This window comes from Sapajus apella, unplaced genomic scaffold, assembly GCF_009761245.1.
Source record: "Sapajus apella isolate SASKATOON/1434 unplaced genomic scaffold, GSC_monkey_1.0 scaffold10, whole genome shotgun sequence".
Classification (NCBI taxonomy): domain Eukaryota; kingdom Metazoa; phylum Chordata; class Mammalia; order Primates; family Cebidae; genus Sapajus; species Sapajus apella.
The window spans coordinates 20,332,490-20,357,129 of NW_022436950.1; the positions used below are offsets into that span (position 1 = coordinate 20,332,490).

The following is a 24,640-nucleotide window of genomic DNA, read 5'->3' on the forward strand; positions in this document are numbered from 1 at the left end:
GGGGAAAATAACCTGTAACTTGAATATGAACTGAGCATTAAATGATATTAGGGAATTATTGTAAATTTTGTTAGGTGTCATAATGGCACTTAGGTTATGGAGGAAAACGTCCTTATTTCTTGGAGATGTATAATGAAACATTTAGAAGGGAAATGTCATGATGTCTATCATTCATGTTTAAATACTAAAAAGAAGCAAATATGGTAAAACATCAGTAACAATTAAGTATAGATGATGAGTATGTAAGTATTCATTATGCACTTCTGTCCTTTTTTCATTTTATTTTACTGGAAAGCAAGAGAGTAAGGAGATCAAATTTGAACTTAAGAAGCTCACTCCCTCACTTATGGGGTGACAAGAGTGGAAGCAAAAGACCAGTTAGCTGATTGTTGCAGTGATCGTGATGAAGAAGCACAGTGTTTTAGTTCAGGTAGTGAGGACAGGCAGAAGTGGACTGATGGAAGATGTATTTTGCCGGCAGAAACCATAATATGGCCGGGCGCGGTGGCTCAAGCCTGTAATCCTAGCACTTTGGGAGGCCGAGGCGGGTGGATCACAAGGTCAAGAGATCGAGACCATCCTGGTCAACATGGTGAAACCCCGTCTCTACTAAAACTACAAAAAATTAGCTGGGCATGGTGGTGCGTGCCTGTAGTCCCAGCTACTCAGGAGGCTGAGGCAGGAGAATTGCCTGAACCCAGGAGGCGGAGGTTGCGGTGAGCCGAGATTGCGCCATTGCACTCCAGCCTGGGTAACAAGAGCGAAACTCCGTCTCAAAAAAAAAAAAAAAAAGAAACCATAATATGATTGATAGGCTCAAGGTGGCCCAGGAAGAAAGGAGAGTCAAAGCTAATAATGAGGTCAGGCATGGTGGTTCACCCCTGTAATCCCAGCACTTTGGAAGCCTGAGGCAGGTGGCTCACCTGAGGTCAGGAGTTCAAGACCAGCCTGGCCACCATGGTGAAAGCCTGTCTCTACTAAAAATGCAAAAATTAGCTGGGCAAGGTGCCATATGCCTGTAATCCCAGCTACTAGGGAGGCTGAGGCAGAAGAAAGGCTTGAACCCAGGAGGCAGAAGTTGTAGTGAGCCAAGGCCATGCCACTGTACTCCACCCTGGGCGACAGAGCAAGACTCCATCTCAAGTAAGTAAGTAAGTAAGTAAATAAATAAATAAATAAATAAATGCTAATGACAAAAGCTAATATGTATAGAGCATGTAGTATACACCAGTCCAGGCATGTAACTAACAAAATCTTCACAATCACCCTGTGAGGCAGGTACTATTGGCACCGTCTGAGGCAGGCACCTCCACTTTGCAGATCAGGAAACTTGGAGGCAGACAAGTTAAACAACCTGCCCAAGACCATACCCTTAGTAGGTGCCCTGCTAGAACTGGAATCCAGGCACAAACGTCTATCCATTTCTTCTTAAGGAAGACACCAGTACCATCAATGACAATGAGTAAGAGTACTTATTCTACCCACTTTCTGCTTCCCCTCTTCGGGTTTATCATTCTGGACTCACCTCTCTTTCCTGGCCCCCACCCTACTCGACCATTTTCGCGCACATAGAGGTGGTGGTCCTAGAAGAGGGCTGTAGGTCAAAAAGGGGTGGGGCCGAGTGGGGATTCTAGCGAGGCGCCTAGTATTTGACGGAGGAGGGATGGGCTGGGTAGGTCCCCCGCTCCGACAGGGCTCTTACGCCATATGTGACGCAAATTAGCTTACGAGCCGGGGGTGGAGGTGTCGTCAGCACCTGCCTGCGTTTGGCAGTGTTGCAGCGAGAGGGGCATGTAGACCCCGCCTCGTAGGGGGGTGGGAAGCGGCAGGCCCCGCCTCGGCCCCTCCTTCAGGCTCCCGCCAGCGTCGCTGCGGCTTCGGCCCGGGAGCTAGCGCCCGGAGCTCGGAAGGATGCGGCGCCCGCGGCGGCCTGGGGGTCTCGGGGGATCCGGTGGTCTCCGGCTGCTCCTCTGCCTCCTGCTCCTGAGCAGCCGCCCGGGGGGCTGCAGCGCCATTAGTGCCCACGGTCAGGAGGAAACTTGGGCTGGCCGGTGGTGGGGGGTTGGGGTGGGCAGCTTGGGGCCAGGAGCGAAACTGGGTGGTGGTGGGGTGAAGTGTCAGGAAGCTTAGGGAGAATATGGGTTGGGGGAGTCAGGCGACAGAGGAGGGTGAGAGGGCGTCTGGGAGGAAAGGGGCGTAGGCCTGGAGGTGGGGCTGGGAATACGGGGGCGGGACCTAAGAGAATTTGGCTCCGGGGAAGACTGCAGGTTCGGGAGGAGGACATGGAGTGCTTGTGGGCAGAGGGACTTAGAGACCGGCTGCGAGACCACAGGAGAAGCCAGTTGCGCCGAGGCGCCAGGAGGATGGGAACAGGCGCTGAGGGGGAGGGGGCGGGGACGTGGCGGAGAGGGTGAGGGAACGGCGATCCCTGGGCAGTGGAAGCCTGGGCCGCAGGCATAAGGTCCCAGCTGGGCCGAGAGAGAGGCCAGGGTTTCTCCGTCAGCCTACAGAGGCCGATTGCAGCGATCTGATCTCCCATAACAGGGAACAGCACGGGGAGGGGGCAGAAGAGGATAAAGAGGGTAGGGTCCTCTCCTGTCCCCCTCCCCACAGTCGGGCCTGGTGCTGACTCACATCTGTGCGGACAGACAGTCAGCGCTGACTCACGGGCGGAGGGTGGGGGTAGGAGGGTGGCGCGTGGGGGAAGGGGCGCAGCCTCGCCTCCTGGCGCCCTCTTTCCCCAGCCGGGCTTGGAGGCCCGAGAGGCAGAGTACTTCCTGTGACGCTGTGGGTTGGCAGAATAGAACGGAGGGCTCCGGTCTTGTGGAGAGTCCTCGTTCTGTGACCCTTTCCTCTCTGGTAACCGCCCCCAGGCGAGCCCCTGGCGGCGCCAGACTCAGAGCTTCAGCACCGCGGACAGCGCCAGCGGCCGGGGACAGCGCCGGGAGAGCTGCCTTAGAGACACCCTCCCATACCCGCTTTCCCCCCCGACCGGGAGAAGTGTGCTAGGGTTTCCACCTCTTCTGGGTTCCAGGGTATTACAGGATGCTTTTGGATATTTGGGGACGAAATTCCCCTTTCAAAATTTAGCCAAAATCTCTCCTACAGTCATTCTATGAGAACAGACAAGTATGTTATTCTCCACCACTTCTTTCTCCCTGTACCTGGAAGGTTTCTTCCCCATCACTCAGTTAAGTAAACAGAGTCTTTTAAGGATCCATACTCACAAATTCTTCAAATCCAAAACTAGATCCCGTGCTTCCTTTTATGAATTTTAGGCCTGATTTCTACTCTCCTCCCAGCTTAAGGCCTTCTTTAGAATGAAAGAATAAACTGCATCTGCTTCCCCCTTTCCCAGCCTGTCCACCCATCTGCCCATTCTCTGTGTGTGGGTGTCTGAGCCTCTGCTCACCTGTTCCTCTACAGGCTGTCTATTTGACCGCAGGCTCTGCTCTCACCTCGAAGTCTGTATTCAGGGTGAGTGAGGTCCAAGTGTAGAACTCACAAGATGGGGGGAAGATGGGCAATAAAAAACAAGAAAGGGAAAGAAGGCCCAGAAAGGAAGAGGGCTACTGGGCTTGAGAAGGAGAAAGACTTGCCTGGAGGAGGAGAGGTAGGGGAGGAGGTGAAAAGAGTACTGTTCATTTGCAAACTGGACTTCAGAAGGCCTCTTGTTCAAGCCTCCTGCTGACACCACTTTTGTGCCCTTAGATGGCTTGTTTGGACAGTGCCAGGTGGGAGTGGGGCAGGCCCGGCCCCTTTTGCAAGTCACCTCCCCAGTTCTGCAACGCTTACAAAGTGTGCTCCAACAACTCATGTCCCAAGGTGAGGTCTGGGTGCATTGGAGGAGAGAGATTGGAACTTGGTTAGCTATGGGTGGGGAAGAGCATTTCTCTTCAAGGAACATTTTTATCACACCCACTGCTGGAGCCTCATCTTCCCAGATCTTGCTGGAGTGAGAAGTGGAACCCTAGAGATGAGCTATTCACATTTGGACTCTCTGGAGAAGCCCACAGGAGGCTTCTAGAAGAAGCCACTGGAAAAGGCCAGCTTCCTTAGGACCAGTTCCTGTCCCTGGCACTGTCTCAGTGCTACAGAGCCAAGAACACTGTATTCCTCAGCCAGGATAATATTCCACTCACCCAGTTCCTCACTCAACAAGTATTTATTGAGTACTAACTATGTAGCAGGCATAATTTTAGGTATTTGGCATGTATCAGGGAATAAAACAAAGATCTCTGCTTACTAGAGTTTATATTTGGGGAATAAGGGGAGGAAACACACTATAAAAGTTAGAAAATGTATACTGTCTTAGAAGATGATAAATGGCATGGAATATTACAGCAAGATAAAGGGATCAAAATTGGGAGGTAGAAAGCTACAGTGTTAAATCAGGTGGTCAGGTGAAACTTATTTTTTTTTTTTTTTTTTTTTTGAGGCGGAGTTTCACTCATGTTACCCAGGCTGGAGTGCAATGGCGCGATCTCGGCTCACCGCAACCTCCGCCTCCTGGGTTCAGGCAATTCTCCTGCCTCAGCCTCCTGAGTAGCTGGGATTACAGGCACGCACCACCATGCCCAGCTAATTTTTTTGTATTTTTAGTAGAGACGGGGTTTCACCATGTTGACCAGGATGGTCTCGATCTCTTGACCTTGTGATCCACCCGCCTCGGCCTCCCAAAGTGCTGGGATTACAGGCTTGCGCCACCGCGCCCGGCCGAGGTGAAACTTATTAAACTGAAATCTGAACAGACTTTTTAAGGAGGTGGGGGAGTTTGTCAGGTTATCTAGAGGAAGAATATTTCAGGCAGACCAAACAGCTAGGACAAAAGCACAAGTCTGAAGAACACCATAGAGGGCAGGAGACTGAAGAGGATTATGGAGAAGGGCAGAAAGTGCAGTCAGGTAGGTGAAGGGAAGGGATGCAGGTTACTTTAGGGCCTCATGGGGGAATGTATGGACATTGGCTTTACTCTGAGTAAAGAAGGAAACCATTACAAGATTTTGAGCATAGGTGCATACGATCTGACTTACCCTTTACAAGCATCACTTTTGCTGCTGTAGTGAGAATAGAATATATGGAGTCAAGAGTTGATGAGGGAGACCATTCAAAACTACCACAATAGGTTACTCTGTCTATGGAGTAGCCATTCTTTTGTTTCTTCACTTCTCTAATAAACTTGCTTTCACTTTACTAAAACAAACAAACAAAAACTACCATAATAACTCAGATAAGAGATGAATATGGATTGGGCCAGGGTGACTGCAGAGAAGGAATGAAAAATGACAGAATTCTACATTTATTTTTAAGGTAGTCAGCATTATTTCATGAAATGTTGGATATGGTAATAGAGGAGTCAAAGGTGTTTTTGTTGGATTTTGCTGTTGTTGTTGTTTGAGATGGAGTCTTGCTGTGTCGCCCAGGCTGGAGCACAGTGATGTGATCTCATCTTCCTCCCGGGTTCAAGTGATTCTCCTGCCTCAGCCTCCCAAGTAGCTGATATTGCAAGCATGTGCCACCACTCCTGGCTAATTTTTGTATTTTTAGTAGAGACAGGGTTTCACCATGTTGTCCAGGCTGGTCTTGAGCTCCTGACCTCAAGTGATCCATCCACCTCAGCCTCCCAAAGTGCTGGGATTACAGGCATGAGCCACCATGCCTGGCCAGGAGTCAAAGGTTTTATTTACTGAATAAATGAATCAGGGGAGATATCACTAATCATAATGTGGAAGCTTGCAAATGGATCAACTTGTTAGGGGTGTTCAGCTTTGAATACGTTGAGTTTAAGATGTCTAATCAAGTGAAGTGGCAAGTTGAATATATAAGACTGGATTCTGAGAGAGAGAGGTCTCAAGTGGAATTACAAATTTGAAATTCTTTGGCATATAAATGTTAATTAAACCCACGAGGTAGATGAGATAACTAAAGGATTGAATTTCTATGAAGAGGAAGACCAAGGATCAAGTCCTAGATAATTCTATTAAGAGGACCAGGAAAAAGAGGGAAAACATCAATCTCCTCTCAGGGAGACTGAGAAGGGGAAGCCAGTGGAGTAGAATTTAAAACAACAGTGTTCAGTGTCCTAGAAGCCAAAAGAAAGTGTATCAAGGAGGAGGAGGAGTGACCATGTGTCAAATGATGATTACGGGAAAAGTAAAATTAGATATGAGAATTGACCACCAGATTTGGACATGCAGAAGTCGCTGGTGATCTTGATGAGAGCAGCTTTGGTAGAATAGTTAGGAATAAAATCCTGAATCGGGTGGATTAAGAGCGAACAGAAAGAAAGGAATTGGATACACCCAGTATAGGGAAATCTTTCTAGAAGTCTTGCTGCAAAGAAATGGAGTGATCGCTAGAGAGGAATGCGGGATCAAGCAATATTTTTCTTAAGATGGAAGTATGATATGCATGGGAATGATGTGAATAATTCAGCAGAGAACAAAGAAAATTATGTAGGAAAGAGGAGAGAATTGCGAAGAGAATATTCCTGAGTAGGTGAGAGCGGATGAAATCTAGTGCTCAAACAGAGGAACTGGCTTTAAATAGGAACACAAACAGCTCATCTAATGTTAAGAAGCAAGGAGGCAGATGTGGATGTTGGTAGATACCAGAATACAAGTTAAGAGCAGCATAGATTATAAATCCAGAAACAGAGAAGAAAGGATGAGGGTGGAAAGTGGGAAATTATTCCTTTAGAACAAGTGACTAACCTTTCCTGAGAGCAGAGTTTTTTGGGGATAAGAGTCAAATAGGAGAGCTGTCTCCAAATAAGATGACGAAGATACTGATGATGATGATGCCGACAATGAGGATGATTATACATGTTTAAAACATGCAGATTGTGCTTTAGAGTTTTCTAAGCACTTTGATTTCCCTGATCACACTTGATCTTCACAACAGCTCCCTGAAATACGTATTGTTTCCACTTTATCAACAGAGAAAGCTGAGGTTCAGGGTCAACATAAAGAACGATAACAATAGTAATAATAATTGTAGTAATGGCATTTGTTAAAAGTTCACGACATGACACTATTCTAACCACTTGATGTGTATATATGTTATTTTAATTATAATAACAATCCTCGGAGATATAAATCTCCATTTTACAGAGGAGGAAATTGAAGCTTGGAGAGGTTCAGCACCTTGCCCAAGGTTACACAATTCATCAGTAGCAGAGGCAGGATTCAAACTCAGGCAGTCCGGCTCCAATAGCTGTACCTGAGGTTGGGAAGAGGACAGCTCAGATCACCCACTGGGTTTGTCTCTCTACTCTGACAAACCCCAAGAGCTGCAGGGCAGAGGGTACTGTTCTGATCCCCAGTGGGCCCCACTACTGGACCCTCAGACTCCCGAACCAACTTACCCTATCCTTTTTCCTGACAGGATTGTCATGGCATGATGACCTCACCCAGTATGTGATCTCCCAGGAGATGGAACGTATCCCCAGGCTTCGCCCCCCAGAGCCCCGTCCAAGGGACAGGTAGGCAGCCTTTCTTGACAACTCTAGCAATGGTGAGGCTGGTGAACCTCTGGTCATCCTAATAGGTGGAGGGAAGGGGACGGAAGTGGGCACCAAGGCCAGCATGCTGGGGCACAGGCAAACAGATGCAGGAATGCTCACTATCTGACACACTCCCACGGCCAACAGGAGCTTAGCTCATCTCTAGGCATCCAGAAAAACAGGGGCATGTTTTCAATGTTTTGAAAAACCTGACATTGGATACTTTTTAAAAAAGCATCAATGTAGTCATCAAGGGAGAAATTGGAATTGCGTTGAACTAAAGTTGTTCAATATTCAGTTTCATTACTATATGAATTTCTATATGGCAGGAGGCACCATCATCTTTTTGTGGTTAGGGCCTCTAAAGGCATCATTCAGACTCTGCAAAGCAGAGGAAAAATAAATGAGGTTTATGGAGCTCAGATGATGATACCAGGATGAAGACGGCATAGTGGTGGGGGGTGGAGGAGCAATCCTGAATATTTGGACATACACTTGGAGAGCCAGGTGTGAGGACATGGCACACAGGGGCAATGGGGACAGCTGCAGCCACGGCTCATCTACAGAAGTTCTGGCTGCCTTCCCCTGCTCCTGTGTGCCCCTTCTCCATCCCCAGCCTCATGATTCACTAGCCTTTGCAGCTGTTTCAGAGACCCAGCCATGCTCACCAGGGAGGCATATACCTCCACCCTCAGCTTGGCCCTCTGGTCCCTCCCCATGCCCACCCAACCCATCTCTCTTCCCCTGAGGTCACTCAGTTTCTTAAGAGGTCAGGCCTGCTCTTAACCACTAAGGCTGACTGGCCCCATCTAGTTCTGCCTTGTAGGCTCTTAGGCTCTCTATGCCCTTTCCCCTGCTCCAACGCACACACTTTGCTTTCCCCACCAGGTCTGGCTTGGCACCCAGGAGACCAGGTCCCGCTGGAGAGCTGCTTTTACAGGACATCCCCACTGGCTCCGCCCCTGCTGCTCAGCATCGGTTTCCACAACCACCAGTGGGCAGGGGTGGAGCTGGGGCCAGCTCCTCTCTGTCCCCTCTGCAGGCTGAGCTGCTGCCCCCTCTCTTGGAGCATCTGCTGCTGCCCCCACAGCCTCCCCACCCTGCCCTGAGTTATGAACCTACTTTGCTGCAACCCTACCTGTTCCACCAGGTAAGCCCTTGACTCTGGCACCGCCTAACTGCAGTCCCGCAGTCCTTCAGCCCGGACTTCTGCTCTTACCCAGATCTCTGGTTTTCCACAGTTTGGCTCCCGTGATGGTTCCCGGGTCTCAGAAGGCTCCCCAGGGATGGTCAGTGTCAGCCCCCTGCCCAAGGCTGAAGCCTCTGCCCTCTTCAGCAGAACTGCCTCCAAGGGCATATATGGGGACTCCCCTGGCCACTCCTACGGGGACCTTCCAGGGCCTTCACCTGCCCAGCTTTTTCAGGACTCTGGGCTGCTCTATCTGGCCCAGGAGTTGCCAACACCCAGCAGGGCCAGGATGCCAAGGCTGCCAGAGCAAGGGGGCAGCAGCCGGGCAGAGGACTCCCCAGGGGGCTATGAGGAGGAAGGACTAGGGGGCCGCAGAGAGAAGCCTGCTTCCCCAGCAGTGCAGCCAGGTAACAAAGTCCTCAGCATCCACCTCCCTGTGGGGGCTGTTTGGGAGAACCATGGTGGGGCCCCTTCCTGACAATCCATGCATTTGTTAACTTGTCCTTAAAGTCATTCATCCATTTAAGGAATGTCTAATGATAAGCTGTTCCATGCCAGACACTAAGGAAGTGGTGGGGACACCATGGGGAATGGGAACACCGTGGGGAGTGACTCTCCACTGGAAGGAGAGTGAAAATGTCCTGAAGTTTGGTCTGGGCCCCCGGAATACCTTTCCCCCAATGTGTGGACAAGGGCTGGGAAAGGGAGGGCACCCTTTCGTGTCCTGGTGTTTGGGAAGAGTACTTAATGTGTTATTCCCCTCCCACCCTGAGTCACCCATCTGCATCCCACAAGTTCACCCCACAACCAACCCTAAGCTGTGTGTCTGGCTCCCAGCAGATGTGGCTCTGCAGAGGCTGGCCGCTGTGCTGGCTGGCTACGGGGTAGAGCTGCGTCAGCTGACCCGTCAGCTGACTCCTGAGCAGCTCTCCACACTCCTGACCCTGCTGCAGCTACTGCCCAACGGTGCAGGAAGAAATCCAGGTGAGTGTCCAGGCGGAGGGAGGTACCAGCATCTCCCAGCTCCATGGATGCCTCTTGCCCCACCTCAAGACCACATGGAGTAGCCTGGAAAGGAAGAGTCAGGCTTAGGGAGAGAGAGTTCCTTTGAGACACAGGGTCATTACCAGTAAGGCAGGAGTAAGGGGGTAGGATGGTAAGCTGAGGAGTTAGATCAGGAAAAGACTAGAGGGTGAAAGTAATGGAAAAAGCAGCCAATGGAGGGTGTGAGCAGGGAAAAGGAGGCATCAGGAAATGTGGGTCGGTGACAATGAGGGTGTAAAAATGGGCTTAGCCAATGCTAAGAAGAAGGCAGTAATTGATAGGTAGAGATGAGCAAAGAATAGCTTTGAGAGAGATGGTCAATGACAGAGGGAGTTGGGAGGAGGAAGCAGAGGAATGAGGCCAGGCTTAGAGTGGGACTAGTAACAGAGTCTTGGTCACTGACTGAGGAAGAAGGCCACAGCAAGTGTACCAGGCTCGGGGACTCTGGCCCTTTCTGCCACTTGTGATGTGTGGACCTTGGCCATGGCCATTTTTCCAGATTCTTGTTTTTCCTGTCTCACAGGAGGGGTTGTAAATGTTGGAGCTGATATCAAGAAAGTGAGTCCCCAGCACCCCCTTGACTCCTCATCATCCCATGGCAGCACACCCCCTTGCCAAACCTAGATCTCAAATTCAGGACCCAGAATCTGTATCCTCTCACCCCACATTTTGGGGAAAACCAAGGCCCAGAGACTGCAAGTTATTACCTAAGATCTCGCATCAAGTTGATGGCAGAACCGGGGCTAGGAAACCAAATTCTTAATTCATTGCTCTTTTCACTGCAATCATTTCACACCATGCTGTAAGAATTCCTAGGGAAGGAGGGAAGTTTCGAGCAGGGAGCCCTTTCTGAGCTTCCGTAGCTGGAGGAGCTCTGCTTCTTTCTGTTTCGTGTGTTGGAGTTCTAAGACTTTGTGGCTAAACAAAAGTCTAGAAACCATTGCCTGCCTGTTCATCTTCTACCCTGGCTTCTCTGGCTGCAGAAGTTTCCCTCTCCAGCCCCATTCAGTGGATTAGTACAGACCATTTTCAATCATGCAATCCTTTATTCATTCATGCATGCACTTGTCTCATATGCTCTGGTGTCCTCTCTGTACCCAGTACTGCAGTGGTCCCTGGGGGTTGCAAGCTAAAAGCAGGTCCTGAGCTCCACTGTAGAAAGCTCAGAGTCCAGGGCACCCCTTCCCCCAGCACTGTCCAGATGCACACCTCCACCCTCTCTTCTGAACAGACAATGGAGGGGCCAGTGGAGGGCAGAGACACAGCAGAGCCTCCACCCCCCACACCCTCCATGCCTGGATACCCCACTGCCAGCCCCATCTCCAGTGAAGTTCAGCAGGTGCCAAGCCCTGTCTCCTCTGAGCCTCCCGAAGCTGCCAGACCCCCCGCCACACCTGTCCTGCTAGAGAAGAAAAGTCCACTGGGCCAGAGCCAGCCCACAGCGGCAGGACAGCCCTCAGCCCGGCCAGCAGCAGAGGAATATGGCTACATTGTCACTGACCAGAAGTAAGGGCTGCATCCTGGGAAGGCTTCCGGTCAGCTGGGAGTTGGGCTGGCCTGCCTGGCCAGAAGCAGAGAGCAGAAATCCAGATGTGTAGGGACAGGGAAGTGGCAGACTGCTCTGCGCCCCTGGAGTGACCTGTTTTAAGAAAGTGATTGGGTCAGGTCACGCCTGTAATCCCAGCACTTTGGGAGGCCGAGGTGGGTAGATCACCTGAGGTCAGGAGTTCAAGACCAGCCTGGCTAACATGGTGAAACCCTGTCTCGACTTAAAATTTTAAAATTAGCCAAATGTGGTGGCAGGTGCCTGTAATCCCAGCTACTCAGGAGGCTGAGGCAAGAGAATTACTTGAACTAGGGAGGCAAATGTTGCAGTGAGCTGAGATCGTGCCATTGCACTCCAGCCGGGGTGACAAGAGTGAAACTCTGTCTCACAAACAAACAAACAAACAAAACATGACTGGGTGCAGTGGCTCATGCCTGTAATCCCAGCACTTTGGGAGGCCGAGGTAGGCGGATCACCTGAGATCGGGAGTTCGAGACCAGCCTGACCAACATGGTGAAACCCCATCTCTACTAAAAATACAAAAATCAGCTGAGTGTGATGACACGCACCTGTAATCCCAGCTACTAAAGAGGCTGAGGCAGGAGAATTGGCTTGAACCCGGGAGGCAGAGGTTGCGGTAAGCTGAGATCATGCCACTGCACTCCAGCCTGGGCAACAAGAGCCAGACTATGTCTCAAAACAACAACAACAAAGAAAGTGACTGAGAGGGTTGCCCCACTTTCCTTCCTCTGCCTTCTCCCATCTCCAGGCCCCTGAGCCTGGCTGCAGGAGTGAAGCTGCTGGAGATCCTGGCTGAGCATGTGCACATGTCCTCAGGCAGCTTCATCAACATCAGGTGAGGCTGGCATCTTGCTGGGGCAGTGGCCGAGATCTAGAAGGCAGCTTGAACCAGGAGGTGGCTGGAGGGGCCTGGGGGAGGAAGGGCAGACAAGGTCTCAGCTGAGGTATGCTCCCAGCTGTATTGAAGGTACAGCCACACCCAGCCCGTTACCGGCCCCACCCAGCATCTTCCTTGCCTCAGATAACCCTGTAGCGCATCCCCGATCTGCTCCAGCCCCATCCTCTAATGGGGAGAGGGCCGGAGCTGGCCTCTTTTGGAGTCTGCGGTCTAGGGTGGAGAAGGCAGTAACATAGCTCCTATCCGGCAGTGTGGTGGGACCAGCCCTCACCTTCCGCATCCGGCACAATGAGCAGAACCTGTCTTTGGCTGATGTGACCCAACAAGCAGGTAAATACCGCGACCTCAACTCCAGGCTTGGCCTCAACCCCATTCCTAAGAGGATATATCCAGGCCTGTGGCTGATCCCCCCTTGAATGTTCCCGGCCCACATGGGCCCTGCCTGCCGCTTGGCAGAGCAAGACAGAGGGTGGAGACCACACGGGGCTGGAGCGAGCCTGACCTGCGTCCTCCCTGCAGGGCTGGTGAAGTCTGAACTGGAAGCACAGACAGGGCTCCAAATCTTGCAGACAGGAGTGGGACAGGTATGCGCTAACTGGAGAATCAGTCAAGGCCCCCAGAGGGCTGATGTTGTCCACAAGAGCTGGAGGTGAACTAGAGGGGAGAACTGGAGCTGAAACCTCCTGTGCCCGGCTGGCTGGGGGCGGCCTTCGCCCAAGCAGTCCCTACCCCTGCAGTTCTCTTTCTTACCAGAAGATGGCGCAGGTGTCCTCTCCCTGCACGAAAGGCCTGAGAACCAGCTGAGCCACCCTTAGGCCTGCTGGAGGGAAGTCTCTAAATTCCAAGGGAAAACCTTGCACAGAAAGCACATTATACTCAAAATAAGTTTTGTTTGTTTGTTTGAAACTGAGTTTCACTCTACTCTCTCAGGCTGGAGTGCAGTGGCGCAATCTTGGCTCACTGCAACCTCTGCCTACCAGGTTCAAGCGATTCTCCTGCCTCAGCCTCCCAAGTAGCTGGGATTACAGGCACACACCAACACACCTGGCTAAATTTTTTTGTATTTTTAGTAGAGACGGGGTTTCACCACGTTGGCCAGCGTGGCCTCGAACTCCTGACCTCAGGTGATCTGCCTGCCTTGGCCTCCCAAAGTACTGAGATTACAGTTGTGAGCCACCACGCCCAGCCTACACTCAAAAAACACTGGTGCCTCACATCCTACAATTCAATTCCTAGGGTTCTCTGTCCACTTCTCTGTCCATTTTTAAATGCAAACACTCCTCGGGCTCTGCAGTGTGGTTGAGTTGACCTGATGGGGATTGAGACGCAGGATCTGAGCCCGTCCGGCTGTCCCACCATCCCCCTATGCTCCCAGCTTTCCCCCAGGAGATGTCCGAACAGGGAGTGTGGCATGGGACGGGGCTGAGGAGCAGCTCCGAAATCTCCCCATGCCACTGCCTCCCTTGATTCTAGCCTTGTTCCCACAGAGGGAGGAGGCAGCCGCAGTCCTTCCCCGGACCGCACACGGCACCTCTCCCATGCACTCAGTGCTGCTCACTGTGGTGGCCCTGGCAGGCGTGGCCGGGCTGCTGGTGGCTCTGGCTGTGGCTCTGTCTGTGCGGCAGCATGCGCGGCAGCGGGACAAGGAGCGCCTGGCAGCCCTGGGGCCTGAGGGGGCCCATGGTGACACTACCTTTGAGTACCAGGTGTGCAGCCCCAGAAGCTGGTTGAATAGAGGAAATGCAAGGAGCTTGGGAGCCTGGGTCTTGCGTGGAGGGAGGGTAGGAATTGAATGGGGAGTGAGCCCCCATCCCTGGGAAGGTCCAGTGGAGGCTGGAGAAGCCCCACTGGGAGGGAGTATGGTGGGGGCCTGTGAATGGATGGGAACTAAGAGCATATGATGCCTAAGGTTCTTCTTGGTGTGGTGCTTCTGGGGTTCTGGGATTCCACTCTATCATGTCTGAGGCCGACATAAGCCCCACCCAAGTAGAACAACCCTGAAAAGGACCAGGGCCAGGCAGAAGACCCTACCCCAGAGGAGCTGAGTTTCACTGAAACTCAGTCAAGGACAAGTCTAGAAGCCCAGCGTTGAACCCAGGACCCTGTTGAAAGTTTCAGGGGACTGGTAGACCTCACCTGGTTCTTTCTCCACAGGACCTGTGCCGCCAGCACATGGCCACAAAGTCCCTGTTCACCAGGGCAGAGGGTCCGCCAGAGCCTTCGCGGGTGAGCAGCGTGTCCTCCCAGTTCAGTGACGTGGCCCAGGCCAGTCCCAGCTCCCACAGCAGCACCCCGTCCTGGTGTGAGGAGCCAGCCCAGGCCAACATGGACATCTCCACAGGACACATGATTCTGGTCAGGACATGGCCTGGGCCCCGAGTGGGTGAGGGAATGGGATGGCAGGAGAGACCAGGCTGGCTGTGTAGGCCAGAGCCAGACCAAGACACCCCCACAGGCATACATGGAAGACCACCTGCGGAATCGGGACCGGCTGGCCAAGGAGTGGCAGGCCCTCTGTGCCTACCAAGCAGAGCCAAACACCTGTGCCACTGCACAGGGGGAGGGTAACATCAAAAAGAACCGGCATCCTGACTTCCTGCCCTGTGAGTGAACCCTGCTGGCCAGCCCGGCCCAGCCCTGTCTCTGCTGCGAGGTCTGGAGGGCTTAGGGGAAGGGGTGGGCTTCTGGCTCAGGCTGAGTGGCAGAGGTCCCGGGACGCCAATGACCAGGAGGTCATCTGGGGTGGGATGTGGGTCTGTGCAGATGACCATGCCCGCATAAAACTGAAGGTGGAAAGCAGCCCTTCTCGGAGTGATTACATCAACGCCAGCCCCATTGTGAGTGCCCTGACTCCAGTCCCCACCTCTGCCCCACCATTATCCTGGCCCTATGCACTCCATTCCCCTGTGGTCACCTCCCACCCCACCCACTCCCTGGAATGGTGGGGCCTGATATCCTAGCAAGGAAAGGGGGAATGGTCAGCCTTCTCAGACCCTGACCCACTTGCTTTGAAAATTCATAGTGAATTTTCCCACACTGGCTCATGGTGTATCTTCCCTGCCTCCAGATTGAGCATGACCCCCGGATGCCAGCCTACATAGCCACGCAGGGCCCGCTGTCCCATACCATCGCAGACTTCTGGCAGGTGGGCTCTTAAAGGGAGGGCTTCTCTGGGGTCCTTGTGGCCAGCCAGGTCCCACGGAGGTTACAGTGGAGCTCACCTGGGTCTCTGTCCTAGATGGTGTGGGAAAGCGGCTGCACTGTCATCGTCATGCTGACCCCGCTGGTGGAGGATGGTGTCAAGCAGTGTGACCGCTACTGGCCGGATGAGGGTTCTTCCCTCTACCATGTATATGAGGTCAGCAGGGCCCCATAGCAAGGAGACAGTGGGTGTGGGGATAGTAGATGATGACTACTCAACAGTCTTTTTAAAAAGCCTTTTATTGGCTGGGCGTGATGGCTCACACCTGTAATCCCACCACTTTGGGAAGCCAAGGTGGGCATATCACACCGTCAGGAGCTCAAGACCAGCCTGGCCAACATACTGTAACTCGTCTCTACTAAAAATACAAAAAATTAGCTGGGTGTGGTGGCAGACACCTGTAATACCAGCTACTTGGGAGAATGAGGCAGGAGAATCACTTGAACCTGGGAGGCAGAGGTTGCAGTGAGTGGAGATCATGCCAGCCTAGGCAACAGTGTGAAACTCTGTCTTAAAAAAAAAAAGGCTTTTATTGGCCCTGCTCATGATTTATACACATATGAATATGAATATATATGAATATATAACACATATATGCACACACCTATATTCACATACATACATGTGTGTGTGTCCTGTCTAGAGCCAAAAAGCATTCATAGAGACATAGTAAAGGCACAGAAATAAAACTATAAAACCACCAAAACTGAGGTACAAAGCTAACAGCTAAATGCATACAAGACAGGAAAGGTAAGTATACCCAAAGACTGAGATTAAGACCTACTTTGATTGAGCCTAATTTAGCTCTGAGTTTCCTGGTGGCCAAAGCAAAGAAAGTAATACCACCAGTTACATATGTTATTAATGTAAAACAGAAACAAACTTTTTCATTAGGAGAGAGACTAGGTGGAAAGGTGGAGAAGGAGGGGGAACTGGGCAGAGGCCAAGCAGTGGAAAAAGATTTCAGGCAAATGGGAGGTGAGTCCCCATAAGACAAAATAAGAACAAAACAGAAGCTTCTCATCAGCACATGAGCCTGAATAGCAATTTATTTCCCATCAAATAAGCACATTACAATTTTGTTTTGTTTTGTTTTTTGAGACAGAGTCCTGTTCTGTCACCCAGGTTGGAGTGCAGTGGCAAGATCTTGGCTCACTGCAACCTCTGCCTCCTGGGTTAAAGCGATTCTCCTGCCTCAGCCTCCTGAGTTGCTGGGATTACAGGCGTGCGCCATCACGGCCGGCTAATTTTTGTATTTTTAGTAGAGACAGAGTGTCACTATGTTGGTCAGGCTGGTGTCAAACTCCTGGCCTTGAGATCCGCTCACCTCGGCCTCCCAAAGTGCTGGGATTACAGGCGTGAGCCACCGCGCCCGGCCGACGGGTTTTTTTCTTTTTTAAGCCTTTCATTGGTCCTGCTGGTGGTTAATGAAAAAAATTAGAAGAGAATATTACAGAATTTCATCCAAGTTTATGGCACGTGTAGCACAGACACTCTGGTAGACCCTGAGAGGAAGGGGAAGGAGAAAGTCCGACCTCGAGAGGTTCACAACAGTTGTGTCTGGGTGCAAAAGCTTCCAGTGGTCCTGAGCAGTAGATAAGTGACAGGCAGCCAGGGTTCCTGGGACTGCTGGGACTTAGAATTTGAACCGGCCTGGGAGGGCGGGGGGTGGGTTAGATAGACCGAAAAGGCCGCGATGAGCGCGCGCAGACTAGACGCGGAGACTGGGGCTTCCCGCGGCGCTCAGGCCTGGACCCCGCCGGGCAGGTGAACCTGGTGTCGGAGCACATCTGGTGCGAGGACTTCCTGGTGCGGAGCTTCTACCTGAAGAACGTGCAGACGCAGGAGACGCGCACGCTCACGCAGTTCCACTTCCTCAGCTGGCCGGCAGAGGGCACCCCGGCCTCCACTCGGCCCCTGCTGGATTTCCGCAGGTGAGCGCGGGCGCCCCCGCCTGGAGGGGCCGCCTGGGGTGTGGGGGGCGGGGCGCGGAGCAGGGATCCGCCCTCCAGCTCGGCCTGGAGCCTCGGGTCGGGCCTGGAGCCTCAGCCTCTGACCTCTGGCCTCCCCTGCAGAGCCCATCCTCCCACCCCCTAAATCAGGCCTGAGGCTCCGGCTGTGCAGGTCCCCGCGTGGGCCAGCTCCGCACCGGCCGCTGCTGCTCCGCTCCTCCCTCTCACGCTCTCGGGACTGGCTCCTTCTCCTCCACCTGCTTCCTCTAGGGGTCCTCCAGCTTTCTGGCTCCCCTCCCTCTCGGGGCTCCTGCTTCCTCTCTTCTTCCCGTTTGCTCCTGCCCCGCTGTCTCCAGTCCCTGCCCTGCGCTGATCGCTGCCCCTTCCATCTCTCTCTCCCTCCTGCACGTTTCCCCTCCTTCATCCCTCTCCGCCTCTCCGCCTCTCTTTTTGTGTCTTTCATCCTTTTTCCTTTCCTCTTTCTTTTCCTTCTCTCTCCCCATCCCTTTCTCACTCTGTCTCAGCCTCACCCATTCCCTCTCTCTCCATTTCTCCCTCCGCGCTTCCCTTCCTTTCTCTCTGTCCTTCTCCCCTGTTTTTCTCCACCTCCTTCCCTGTCTGCCGGTTTCTCTCTTTCTGTCCGTCCCACCCTCTCCCTCCCACTGCGAGTCTCCTCCTCTCTCTGTTCTTCCCTCCCTTCTCCCCTCTTTCTCTCTCTCCCTCACAGCTGCCAGCGTCATTTTTGTGATCTGCAGCTAGTATTCTCACTCCAGTTGCATAGTCACAAAAGTGATCATTGGCAGGTGTGGCTGCTGCATGGACAGACAGGACATGTGGCCCGGGGACCACCCCGAGCTGGGAGCAGGGGGAACAGGGAAGAGGCAAAGACTGTCAAAAGGAGTTTGGGAGGATCTCTGGACTGGGGGAGGGGGGCGCTCAGTGGAGCAGGTGGGGCTAGACGGGCTACCCCAGAGACTCACCCTTTACCTACACTGACACCAAGACAGGTCAGCCCTCCAGTGTCCCCTACCTTTCCCAGCTCCAGACAGGTAGTTGGGAAGCCCGCCACCAGGGGCAGGGGCCCACCCGCACCGCACCCTTCTGCTTCTCCGTCCCTTGCCCGGCAGGCCTGAGGTCTCCAGGTACTGGACAGAGCAGCAGAGCTGGGGGTGGGGACCTGGGTATAGTTTCTGAACCTCAGGACAGCGGTTTCTAACTGGGGTCCCTGAGAGCTGAGACACAGGCATCTTGAAAGCAGTGCCAGGGTATCAAAGCTATTTCCTTTTTTCCACGTTTTGAAAATCCTGATAGAACTAGCGCATGCATGTTTTAAGGCTGCACAGTGATTTCATCTACTTGATTGTAAAAAAAAAAAAAAAAAAAAAGCTGGTGGGGGGCGCTGCACAGATAGCTGGCCAGGCACAGTGGCTCACGCCTCTAATCCCAGCACTTTGGGAGGCCGAGGTGGGTGGATCACAAGGTCAGGAGTTCAAGACCAGCCTGACCAACATGGTGAAACCCCATCTCTACTAAAAATACAAAAATTAGCCAAGTGTTGTGGCAGGCACCTGTAATCCCAGCTACTCAGGAGGCTGAGGCAGGAGAATTGCTTGAACTCAGGAGGCAGAAGTTGCAGTGATCTGAGATCACGCTGCTGCACTCCAGCCTGGACGACAGAGCAAGACTCTGTCTCAAAAAAGAAAAAAAAAAAAAAAAAGGCTGCGCAGATAAGCTAAAAGATTGTTTTTTGCTTTAGGCTGGAATTATGTAAACTCAGTTGGCATTAGACATCCAGAACAAATAAATTGGTGCTTAATAAATTCAGTTCTGGGGCCGGGCAGAGTGGCTCACGCCTATAGTCCCAGCGCTTTGGAAGGCCAAGGGGAGCAGATCACTTGGGGTCAGGAGTTCAAGACCAGATTGGTCAACATGGTAAAACCCTGTCTTTGCTAAAAATACAAAAATTAGCTGGGTGTGATGGTGCACACCTGTAGTCCCAGCTACTCAGGAGGCTGAGGCAGGAGAATCGCTTGAACCTGGGAGGCGGGGGTTACAGTGAGCCGAGATCATACCACTGCACTCCTGCCTGGGTGACAGAGTGAGACTCCCTCTCAAAATAAATAAATAAAAATAAATGCAGTTCGGTGAAGGCCCCCCAGAAATAAAACAAATTAATAAAAGAGACCCTAAGAAAGTGGCCCTGAGCAAGTTCCTGGGCGTCCCCCACCTGTGAGATGAGGATGATGACACATAATTTAGAGCAGAGGTCCCCAAGCTTTTTGGCATCAGGAACCAGTTTTGTAGAAGACAATTTTTTCCACAGCTGGGAGAGGGGGTAGTTTGGGGATGAAACTGCCCCACCTCAGATCATCAGGCATTAGATTTTTTTTTTTTTTTTTTTTTATGAGACACAGTCTTGCTCTGTCACCCAGGCTGGAGAGCAGTGGCACGATCTCAACTCACTGCAATCTCTGCCTCCCTGGTTCAAGTGATTCTCCTGCCCCAGCCTCCCAAGTAGCTGGGACTACAGGCAGTGCCACCACGTGCAGCTAACTTTTGTATATTTAGTAGAGACAGGATTTCACTATGTTGGCCAAGATGGTCTCGATCTCTTGACCTTGTGATCCACCCACCTCAGCCTCCCAAAGTGCTGGGATTACAGGTGTGAGCCACCGCACCCGGTCACATTAGATTCTTATAAGGAGCTTGCAACCTAGATACCCCACATGTGCAGCTCACGATAGGGTTCACGCTCCTGTGAGAGTCTATTGCACCCGCTAATCTAACAGGAGGCGAGGCTCAGGCAGTAATGCTCGCTTGCCCACCTCTCAGCTACTGCTATGCGGCTGTTTCCAACAGGCCACAGACTGACACTGTCCATGGCCCAGGGATTGGGGACCCCTGCTTCACAGGATTGTTGCAAGATTTGTTAAAGTACATAAAATCTAGTGTAAGTGCCTGATACATAGCAAGGGCTCAGTTAATTCTACATGCTACCTATTATCATTATTAAATGAGTGAAAAAAACTATTGTGACTGCTCTTCTACCCCAGCCCTCTGACATAACAGTCAGTGAGCTAGAAAACCATGTGGACTCCCATAAAGCCATTCTAAGTCACCTGGCCCCATAGCTGAAGGACTGAGAAGTTCCAGACTTCAATCTGACAACCCCTAAGAAGGTTTTCCCTAGTTCTGGCCTGCAGGGATCTCAGGAATATGCAGGTGACTCCCAAAGCAGAAAGGTCATAAGGGACAAGGGCAGGTTAGATGGGTCCATTGAGAGATGGAGAAACCCCCTGCTCCTCAATGAGTCATGATCAGGGGCAGCAGAGAAAGGTCTGAGGTCCAAGCGGACCCCAAGTCTGAATATAAGCCAGCCACAGAATGCCTGTGCTGAAGTGAGTCTGCTCCAAGGAGACAGGGAGTAGCACTATGTCCCAAGTTGAGGGGTTGAGGTTGTCCCACCTGGCCCAGGGAACGCTATGCCCAGGGCAGCATGATGTCACAACTGGTAAGGACCATTGGAGCCTGAGTGGGGCGGAGAACAGCCTGGGTGGTCATAGAAGATGGCAGAGGGGCAGAGCAGGGATGTGGCAAGACTGACACCTTTGAAGTCACCAGAAAGCCAGGACTTGGGCAGAGGCGGTTCTTAATATGATGATGTATTGTCATCAATAATTCCTACCATGTATTGAGTACCTACTATATGCCAGACCTGGCACTTAGCTCTTTACATGAGTTATCTCATGTGGCCATTGTGCGAACCCTAAGGAGGTTACTATTACTATCCTCCATTTCACAGGTAAGAAAACTGAGGCTCAAAGAGGCTAAATCAGTTGTTCCAGGCACATGATTGGGCACCTAGCTTGTAAGTGACAAGGCGAGCCCAGTGCCAACCACCCTAGCTCTGGCTCTTTGCCTGCAGCCCTGGCTCATTTCTCTGACCATCTTCCCCCACCGCCCTGGGCAGGTGGGGAGAAAAGGAGGAAAGAGAGACACACAGCATGCATTTCTGCTTCCCTTTCCCTCTGCCGGTGCCCACTGGCCCTCACGCCCATTTCTTGTTGCAGGAAGGTGAACAAGTGCTACCGGGGCCGCTCCTGCCCCATCATCGTGCACTGCAGGTGGGTGGAGGAGGGTTCCTCTCTCTGGTCCCACTCCGTGGTGTGTGTCTCCTACACACATTGCCTGCCTGTCCCCTTGGTGCCAGCAAACTGCAGGCGCCGACCAAATCCAGCACACCACCTGTTTTTAATGGCCAAGACCTAAGAATGGCGTTCACATTTTTAAATGGGTGAAGAAACAAGAAGAAAAGTATGTGACACAAACTGTATGTGGCCCACAAAGTTGGAAATATTTACCATGGTCCCCTGATGTACACAAAGTTTGCTGAAGGCTAAAGAGGCCCATCCAATCCCCTCCTGCTGGCTCCACTGCAGGGCTGAGCCGTGGCTCTCCTTTTTGGTTGTTCCATTGCTCAAGTGACACCCACAGGTCACAGACCCCCCTCTCAAGGCCCAAATCCCAGCGTGCAGGTGCTATGAGCTTTCCTTCATCCTCAGCTCACTCACGCCCTCTCCAAGCCAACCCAAATGGGTCACTCAGTGTCTTCCCACTTCGAGGCCTCCTCTGTCCCTCCCCCTTTCTGCTGCATTGCAATCTAAACCTGTCACTAACTCCTGTTTCAGTGATGGTGCAGGGAGGACCGGCACCTACATCCTCATCGACATGGTCCTGAACCGCATGGCAAAAGGTAGGGAGCTTCCCACGGTGCCCACAGCCCCCAGGCCCTTTTTAGAGGCTCCCCAGCACACAGGGTCCTGGGAACTCGGAAGGAGCAGGTTGTCAACCTCCAGGCTCTGCCCAATCCTCCAAGACCCCCCCACCAAGGAGGCCCCAGGCTTTCTGGGTCCTATCCTCCTCTGGACACCCCCTGAGCAGCCCCATCCCCCCCCATCTTCAGGAGTGAAGGAGATCGACATCGCTGCCACCCTGGAGCATGTCCGTGACCAGCGGCCTGGCCTTGTCCGCTCTAAGGTGACTGTACCTTCCTGCCCCAACCCCAGCTGCCACCGTTCCCTAGCACCCACTTCTTGGCCACCCCAGGGAAAGCAGCAGCTGCCAACCTCTCCCACCTGCCTCTGTGTTTCCTTCAGGAGGACTCCCCTCCTCCCAGGGGACCTGCCTAGGGACCCCCAACCCCACTGAAAGCCCCCAACCTCAAGGGCAGAGCAGAGGCCAGGCCTCTCTGTGACCATCCTGCCCCTGCCCTTCCCCAGGACCAGTTTGAATTTGCCCTGACAGCCGTGGCAGAGGAGGTGAATGCCATCCTTAAGGCCCTGCCCCAGTGAGACCCTGGGGACCCTTGGTGGGCAGCCCAGCCTTTGTCCTTCTTTGCCTGTGTGAGCATCTCTGTGTACCCACTCCTCACTGCCCTACCGGCCATCTCTGGGGCATGCCCAGCCCTTCCTAGAAGAGTCAGGAAGGGGAAGCCAGAAGGGGCACGTCTGCCCAGCCTCACGCATGCCAGAACCCAGGGCATCCCAGAGCCCGGGGCATCCCATGGGGGCTCTGCAGCCAGGAGGAGAGGAAAGGACGTGGGCAGCAATTCTACCCAGAACCTTCTCCTGCCTATGTTCCCTGGCTTGGCTCTCCCGTGGCTCTCCCATGGTTCTGGGAGCTCTCCCTGTGTCTGTGTGTGCCCCCCTATGCTCCAGTGTGGAAGAACGGGGTGGAGGGTCACCACACCCGGCTCCCCCTGCTTCTCAGCCCCAGGCCTGCCTCCTTGACTCACACTTGGGCGTTCTGCCCTCCCTGCCCTCATGCCCAGCCTCCTGCCACCGCCTTCCCACCATGTGCTGCTCAACCTCTCTCCTTCTGGCACAAGAGAACATTTCTAGAAAAATCTACTTTTGTACCAATGTGAATAAAGTTAGTGTGTTGTCTGTGCAGCTGCAACTCAGACTCCTACGAGTTTGTCTGCTGTGGTTCCCGACTCCAACCCCAGCCTCAGTCTGGTCCCTGCTGGTCTCTCAGGAGGTGCAGAGAGCACAGCAGGAGAGCACCAGCTGCAGTCAGGCCCTCCTGGGCAGGAACATTAGCTTAGAACCACATGACTTCCTATGTGGCCGGCAGTCTCCAAGGTGCTTTATATGACAAGCCCCATTTTATAGGGGGAAAGACTGAGGCACAGAACTTGCTTGTATAACACGTAACACAACTTGTAAGACTGTAAGGTGGCTGGGTGCAGCGGCTCACGCCTGTAATCCCAGCACTTTAGAAGGCCAAGGCGGGCAGATCACCTGAGGTCAGGAGTTCAAGACCAGCCTGGCTGACATGGCGAAACTCCGTCTCTATTAAAAATACAAAAAAATTAGCCATGCATGGTGGCACATGCCTGTAATCCCAGCTACTCGGGAGGCTGAGACATGAGACTCACTTGAACTCAGGAGGTGGAGTTTGCAGTGAGCCGAGATCGTGCTGCTGCACTCCAGCCTGGGTGACAGTGAGACTGTCTCAAAAAAAAAAAAAAGATTGTCAGGTGGAGTTAGAGTTTGCACCTGGCTGACTAACCTCCTCTCTATGCCTCTCCTCTTAGTTCTTTTTTTGTTTTGGGTTTTTTTTTAGAGACAGAGTCTTACTCTGTCACCCAGGCTGGAGTGCAGTAGCATGATCTCGGCTCACTGCAACGTCTACCTCCCAGGCTCCAGCAATTTTCCTGCCTCAGCCTCCGGAGTGGCTGGGATTACAGGCATGAGCCACCATGCTTGGCTAATTTTTTCTATTTTCAGTAGAGAAGGGGTTTTGCCATGTTGCCCGAGCTCAGACAATCTGCCCATCTCGGCCTCCCAAAGTGCTGGGATTACAGGTGTGAGCGACCGAACCCAGCCTCCTCTCAGTACTTCCCAGCTGCTTTGTGCCCTTCAGCTGCCGGATTGAGGTGAGGACTGAACAAGATGATTCTAGCAAAGTGCCTGCCTCACCTTAGGCAAAACTCTGACAGTGGCCGGGCCTGTGAGATGCTAGGAAAGGCATTCCTCTGGAGGTAAAGGACACTTTGTCTCACCCCAGCTCCCACCCTGTATGGTCCCAGAAGGCACACTCACCTGTGTGTCACGAGGTGTCCTTGGACAAAAGTGGTGGACATTAAGCTGAAAAGAGCCTTAGGCCTGGGGCTATTTAGGAGTTGGCCACTTACCTGTGCTGAGGCTCAGCCTCCTTAAATAAAAACAGGGCAAACACCATCTGCCCTGAGCAGGAGTGGAGGGATCAGCCAGCAGACCA

General features: G+C 52.6%; 1 protein-coding gene across 10 annotated transcripts; it reads left to right on the top strand.

Annotated features, from left to right (window-relative positions):
• Positions 1–1,591: 1,591 nt before the first annotated feature.
• Positions 1,592–23,326, top strand: PTPRN (protein tyrosine phosphatase receptor type N). 10 transcript variants are annotated; one of them, XM_032278098.1, is made up of 23 exons: positions 1,592–1,672; positions 3,427–3,477; positions 3,712–3,825; positions 7,387–7,483; positions 8,393–8,654; positions 8,728–9,100; positions 9,531–9,677; positions 10,261–10,295; positions 10,969–11,243; positions 12,053–12,139; positions 12,453–12,532; positions 12,722–12,786; positions 13,690–13,908; positions 14,357–14,557; positions 14,658–14,805; positions 14,966–15,039; positions 15,270–15,347; positions 15,441–15,560; positions 17,172–17,338; positions 21,427–21,480; positions 22,045–22,109; positions 22,320–22,393; positions 22,636–23,326. In XM_032278098.1, exons 3-23 carry the CDS (start codon positions 3,816–3,818, stop codon positions 22,705–22,707), a joined length of 2,703 nt encoding a protein of 900 aa, XP_032133989.1. In that variant the 5' UTR covers positions 1,592–1,672; positions 3,427–3,477; positions 3,712–3,815; the 3' UTR covers positions 22,708–23,326. The 10 variants fall into 10 exon arrangements, with proteins under 10 accessions (XP_032133989.1, XP_032133991.1, XP_032133984.1 ...); XM_032278100.1 differs by having other exon boundaries at positions 8,746–9,100; XM_032278093.1 differs by having other exon boundaries at positions 1,672–2,026.
• The last annotated feature ends 1,314 nt before the right edge of the window (positions 23,327–24,640 follow it).